Source organism: Cordyceps militaris, assembly GCF_000225605.1.
Source record: "Cordyceps militaris CM01 unplaced genomic scaffold CCM_S00001, whole genome shotgun sequence".
Lineage (NCBI taxonomy): Eukaryota > Fungi > Ascomycota > Sordariomycetes > Hypocreales > Cordycipitaceae > Cordyceps > Cordyceps militaris.
In genome coordinates this window covers 3,821,432-3,828,149 of record NW_006271969.1, presented here as the reverse complement: position 1 = coordinate 3,828,149, position 6,718 = coordinate 3,821,432, and the positions used below count along the sequence as shown (strand labels likewise).

Here is a 6,718-nt window from a genome sequence, read left to right as displayed (position 1 = left end):
AAGTCGGTGTACGAGCGAATTCTTTGACACACAAAGCCATGCCTCGGACAAGACGGTATCCGCTCACCGTCATCACAGCAGCGACGATAAATGCAGTCACGTCTCCGCAAAGAATATCCCACTCCCTACTAGTCGGTGCTCTAGTGAGTTCTTCGACATAGAAAGCAATGCATCTAAGAAGACGGTATCTACTGCCCACCATCACAGTAGTAGTGATGATAAAGGCAGCCATGTTTCGGCAAAGAACATCCCACTCCCTGTTAGCCGCTGTACTAGCGAATTCTACGACACGCGAAGCCATGCTTCCGCTAGGAAGACGAATGTACCTGCTAGTGGCCATCACAGGAATGACGATCAACGCAGCCATATTTCGGCAAAGAGCGTCCCACTCCCTGCTAGTCGCTGCACTAGCGAGTTCGATGCGCAAAGCTCGACTAGAAAGGCGAGCTCATCGGCTACTTGTCCTCACAGTGGTGATGATAAACGCAGTCATGTCTCGGCCAGAAATGTCCCACTCCCTGCTAGTCAGGCGGGTAATAGCGAGTTTTTCGACACACAGAGTCATACCTCCGCTAGGAAGACAGACGTACCCGCTAGTCGTAACCATGATAGTGAGGATAAACGAAGCCGCGTTTCAGCAAGAGATGTGCCGCTCCCCTCTAGTCGGGTAGGTGCCAGCGGCGAGTTTTTCGATTCAGTCACGCACATATCCGCGAGGGAAACGGATGTATCTGCTAGAAAATCAGACGTTTCCACTGGTCGCCACCAGAACGATGATAAACGCAGCCGCGTTTCCGCACGAGACGTCCCGCTTCCCTCTAGCCGGGTAGGTACCAGCGAATTTTTCGATACGGTCAGCCATGCATCCACGATAAAGGCGCGTTCATCCGCGAGTCGTAAGGATATTGCCGGTGTGGGAGACTCACAAAGCCGTGTTTCTGCAAAGAATATACCCCTGCCTGCCAGCAGGGTAGGTAACCGCAATAGCCAGGTCTCGGCGCGAAACATTCCACTCCCTGCCAGTTGCGTCGGTACCAATTATCATAACGGCCCACCGAGCCATATTTCTGCGAAAAATGTTCCGCTACCTGGTAGTCATATTGGAAGCAGCCGCGCGAACTGGGATGACGACCTACGAAGCGTAGCACCGAGCGACAGCATTAGTTGCGTTGGAGCGAAGTAACGTCTGTCTTGGATATTGTATTGCCTTGGGCCACAGCTGTTTATTAATGTAAAGAAAGGAGCGTCTCACTATGTGAACTGATAGTGCACTAATTAAACGTCAACTAAAGACACTGTCTAATGACGAGATCATCTTTTGTTACGTGAACTTTATTTTAAATACCCAACCACGTACCTACCCAAGCTTAGTACGAGATCCACCCACACCCGCATTCCACCAAGTCCGATCCTCGGCCGGCGCGCTAAATTTCGACAACACATCTTCGACTCACACGTGCGAGTTGCCAAAGTCGAATTTTCATAGCGCGAACGGAACCAGCTACCTAGTTTGCCGCGCATAACAGAGCCGCGAGAGCTCAAACAGAGATGCCTTCCATAGAATTAGGCGAATCCATACCGCCCGATACAGCACACGTGAGTTACATGCTCCAAACCACTCATGAGCAACCTCGATTTCCGACAAGACAAATCTACTAACCCACATTACAGGCTGTTAGTGTCTCATTACCGACTTGGGCATCCAACGTTGGCTATGAGGAAGGCGCATCTTGGGTCCTCAGCCGAATGACTACTGGCTATCCTAGGTATGCATGTTCACGAATCAAACACGATCGGGGGGGACTGACCTTTTCATTCTCTATAGATTCTTCATACATAAGACTATTGCTGAGTTAGGCCGTGCAATTGCAACTAGCTATGGGAAACAAGACCAGCAAGCCATGCTCTTTTCTACACCAGAAGCAGCGGAACGTTGTTTAGACTTCATGCGACAGAGGGCTCCCGATACTCTTGCTATCCAGCTCCATTCGGTAGCATTTGAGCTCAACCTCTCTGAAAATACCTCTCCGGTTCTCGGCGGTCTGTCGTCAACTATTGCCGCGGCTTTGTTTCCCGCAGAAGCTTTTGGGCTTGCCAAGCAATACTGGCAGCACACTGGAGATGGAATTTCAAGTCGCCGCGCAGAGTTCTGTCATGACCTTCTGCGAGCCGGCATTCTAGTACCGAGCAACTCCAAAAATTCCATTCTCGAAACTACCTTGAAGCCCTCGCGAGGTCCTAAGCGGTACCAACGCACGAATTCGGTAGATGAAACCGCAGTTCCCGATGCCAAGGTCACCACCACGGCTTTCAACGACAACAAAGAAAGTTCTAGGTTTCTGGAAGAGAGGTTCGGTAGGAATCTGGACTTGACTCTGGCCGCAAAAGCGAAATCAGCAATTCGACGCAGGATTGCTGGGTCACTTATCAGCGAACTTGATTTGACAGCAGAGACAGTTACAGAGCCCTTGGTTTCGTCTGTTCGCGCCAACAATCTAAGCGAATCTGATATATACCTCTTTCCCGCAGGTATGAATGCAATCTTCAACGCGCATCGTGCATTGATGGCTGCCAGGGGTCAGCTTCAGAGCGTCAGTTTCGGGTTCCCTTACGTTGATACTTTGAAAATACTGCAAAAATTTGGTCCTGGCTGTATATTCTATGGCAATGGTTCTTCCTCGGATCTAGATGACCTCGAACATCGATTGGGGAAGGGGGAACATATTCTGGCCCTCTTCTGTGAGTTTCCTGGGAATCCTCTCTTGGCCAGCCCAGATTTGCGAAGAATCCGGGAACTCGCCAATGATTTCGATTTCGCGGTCGTTGTGGATGAAACTATTGGTACGTTTGCAAACATCAATGTTCTTCCATTCGCCGATATTGTGGTTAGCAGCCTCACCAAAATATTTTCTGGTGATTCTAATGTGATGGGGGGGAGCGCTGTCTTAAACCCCGGCAGCAAATACTACAAACTGCTGAAAACCGCAATGGAAACTGTGGTCGAAGATAACTATTGGCCGGAAGACATTATCTTCATGGAGAGGAACAGTCGAGACTTCCTTAACCGAGTGGGAAGGGTCAATGCGAATGCTGAGGCCATCTGCGACATTCTACGGGGCCACCCTCTTGTAAAAGACCTCCTCTACCCAAAGTTCAATTCGTCTCGGGATCACTATGAGCGCTGTCGTCTGCCGCATGGTGGGTTCGGTGGCTTGCTGTCTGTTGTCTTTCATCAACAGGTCAGCGCGCAAGCTTTTTATGACGAGATGGATATCGCGAAGGGGCCAAGCTTGGGCACAAACTTTACATTGTGCTCTCCGTATACCCTATTGGCTCACTACGGTGAGCTCCCTTGGGCGGCACAATTCGGTGTAGATCCGGACTTAGTACGTGTCAGTGTCGGACTGGAAGACAAAGATACCCTCAGTGACACATTTCGCAGGGCTCTCGAGGCCGCTGACAGAGCCACGAGCGCGAGTAGGTAGACAAAGGAACGATGCATTTAAGCATTACAAATAGCGCGAAATTCCACGTTGTGTGGTATTTTTGATCATTTCAACATCAATCGTAATCCCGGGTATAACCACCGTGTCTGTGCTATTAGAATTTCATAGTTTCATAATGACAACGCGAAGTTCGATTGGGACCTCCATGTGTAGGTTTTACTAGGATGAGACTGGTCTCTACGTCTTCTCTCGTCACATTACGATGCATTCTTGGTGCTTATAGCCAGGTCCATAATCTTCAATACCGCGCTCTGTTTCATTGGACCTTTGCTTTTCTTTGACCTCCTTGGGGAAGTACTTCTCCAAGTACCTCTCCAACCGGATATCGAGGTTGTCTGTCATTTATATGTTAGCAAAAAACAGCTCAATCGGTACAGATCAAGTGGAAAGCTCACCTGCAGATGCAGACATGACCACATCAGCTCTGCAGAGGGGACAATGCGTCTCCTTGCGTCTCTGTATCTTTATTATGCATCGGATGCAAAATACATGCTGGCAGTCAAGTCTCACGGGCCGATAAGCGATAGAAAAGCAGACTGGACAGAGGTAGTCGTTGATCTGCGGCACCACTGAGACTAGCTCCTGAGACATGGAAGCACACACGTCTTTAGCAATGCCACCAGCAAGAAGTCTATTGGAAAGAATGACTTTGGGAAAGGATTTGGAGACGCCAAGCGATGTCCGCTTATCAAACTCTGAAGCATGGTTGTTAGCCATACAGTGGAAGCAGCAAGTGGTATGGTTGAGTTAACCCACTTTTCAGAATCTTGGATACTGCAAGTTTGTTGAGTTCTTGGAACTGTAAATTCTTAAGCAGGCTAACGTTCAGTTGCAGAAACCTGGCGAAAGCCTGGCGACTTGATGGAATTTTGAAGTTGCGTGCTAGGTTGCGCTTCTCGACTTCATTCTGAAACCATTGGAGTTGTTTGAGGGCTCTTTGGCTGTTTCTTGCTCCATGGTCACACTCCTGGGTTGCAAAAAAGACGTTTGAATCTAAATACAGTTCGAATATCTCGCGCCAGCGTCCCAGGTCACTCTTTGAGAAGCGACTAGGCCGGGATACAGCAGAAACTTGTTTGGAGAGTTCGGTGATCTCCGTATTCAATTGCTTTTGTTCTGATGCTTGCAGTGCATCTAATTCACCGACGTCAGTTTGCAGCATGTCGAAAAACTCAGCGTCAAACACAAGCGGGACTTCGATGGTCTCGTAGTTGCCAGTGTCGCCATTGTTGGTCTCGATATCGGGTTTCGCGCTTGGGTCGGGTCGACTCGCTCGTAAATGGGCCAGCGCTTCACGTTCGTGGTCGTCTAGGATCTCGCTTGCTAGCTTCTCGAGGAAGCCTCTCGACGTTGGAGTTAAAGAGGCGTCAACCGCCACCCCGTCGCGTAAATGTACATTGACGGTTAGCTTGGGGCGCACAAAACTAGATCCCGACTCTAAGGTTCGGCCAAAGATTAGCGCTACGTAATCCATGCCAGTGAGTCCGTGGATTCTACCTCGTAGTTTATACTGGAGGGCAACGGGTGCCGTTTCTTCAGCACTTAGAAGAGCGCGTAACGTTTCCTGGTCCAGGCCCAAGTCTTGGAGTTCGCGTTGGACTTTCTTAAGGCATTTCTTCAGCTGACTGTAAGGGATAGCTCGCTCAACCCAATGACGTGGGAAATCTACTATTTGATTAGAAGCTGAGAGAATGGCCGACACACGCATGCGCGAATTTACCCTGACTGGCAAGATTCTGCTTAAAATCGTGTGCAAATTTCATCCTGACTAGATTGGCGTGGCTTGACCGCTCAACTTGCTAAGTTTCGTGCAATAATGCAATAATTGTCCTAGGACTCGGTTCTTCGTCTCGCATCTTGCACATTCAAAGTGGCGCAATTTCGTCGCGAGTTGGTCGTGACCGCGGCAAAGGAACATTCCGTGCCAATGTCCTAAATCGGCGTGGCGCTAATCACTCTGCACCTGCACGTCTTGCTTAGTATATTATTAGTACCTATGTACCTTAGTACTAACCTACTACCTCATGTTCAATCTGTAGGTAGGTAGGTAGGTACCTTACCCTATAAGCCCCAGCGGACTTCGGTGGATTATCAAGCCCGGCTTTTGCGCAGTTTTTCAACAGATTTATGTATTTCAAAGTACCACTTATTATTGCGATGGCGTTGCGGTTTGCGCGCTCCAGGATAAAATGTGCTTACCTGGAAAGGTGTGCAAGGTACTTTGCATAGGTAGAAGAAAGTGGTGCCGTTAATCATCCTTGCTTTCCTACATCAATACCAACTTTTTAGAAAGTTAGGATATAGGCACAGAAGCTACTAACAATAGCAATAGGCTATAGGATACTTCTATTCTTAAAGGGATTTAGAGAGTTTACCTTCTATTTCTACTATAATATAGTAGTATATTCTACCTTATATTAGTAAGGGCGTAAGCTACTATATTAATAGTAGTAGAGATTAATACTAAAAGATAATAAATTATATTATTTACTATATATAGTAGTATTTAGTTAATAAAATAGCTTTTATTAATAATAGTATTTTTATTAGTTTCTTTAAGATAAAAGGGACTAGGAATTACTTTAAATATAGAATTATAATATATATAGAAGGGATGGTTTTTATCTAGGTAGGTAGGGCTAGGGCTAGGGGTTAGCTAAGTTAACTACCTTACTATAGTTTTTCTAGCCCTTATATATTTATTAAGGTACTAGAAGGACTATAGAGTCTAATTAGCGTATATTAATAAATAAATCATCCTTACTTGCCTTATGTTTCTTATCAGTCTCGCGGGCGATAGCAAATGAGCTGCTCAAATTGTCGCAATGCAGTTGTAACGTTATTACGGACTCCTGCAATAGCAGTCACTCTAGGACTTCTAGGTAGGTCGTTTAAAGTATGACGCCAGCGGTTCATCCGAACGAGGACAACCTGTGCAACGGCAACTTAAGCAAATGAAAACGATGAATTCATAAGACGTCTGACTTATTGGGTTCAACAAACCAAGTTTACTTCACCTGCAACGGTGAAAGAATCACAGCGCTGAGAACTCTAGTGCGGGTGGAGATCCGAGGAGTCATATTCTCCTCCTCTCTTGAAAAACACCTGCTGGGTTGACAAAAAAGACCGGGAAATTGAAACAGCACAGATTACAACCTCCCAGTGTGCACTGCGACAAAGATTACAGGTTACTGGCAAAAAAATGGGTGCTT

The 6,718-nt window shown here is 47.2% G+C and overlaps 2 protein-coding genes across 2 annotated transcripts in view; both read left to right on the top strand.

The window, feature by feature from the left end:
- The window catches only part of CCM_01211 (uncharacterized protein), a gene marked incomplete at both ends in the record, with an annotated part of 3,098 nt that extends 1,915 nt beyond the window's left edge, over positions 1–1,183 (top strand). Inside the window, 3 exons of the mRNA XM_006666368.1 lie at positions 97–143; positions 182–826; positions 878–1,183. Coding sequence (XP_006666431.1) covers positions 97–143; positions 182–826; positions 878–1,183 — 998 coding nt within the window. The remainder of the gene's footprint in view (positions 1–96; positions 144–181; positions 827–877) is intronic.
- Positions 1,184–1,548: 365 nt separating this feature from the next.
- On the top strand, positions 1,549–3,485 carry CCM_01210 (Cys/Met metabolism, pyridoxal phosphate-dependent enzyme; the record flags this gene model as incomplete). The annotated part of the gene is made up of 3 exons (XM_006666367.1): positions 1,549–1,596; positions 1,672–1,766; positions 1,826–3,485. The coding sequence occupies 3 exons, from the start codon at positions 1,549–1,551 to the stop codon at positions 3,483–3,485; spliced, it is 1,803 nt and encodes a 600-aa protein (XP_006666430.1).
- Positions 3,486–6,718: the final 3,233 nt, after the last annotated feature.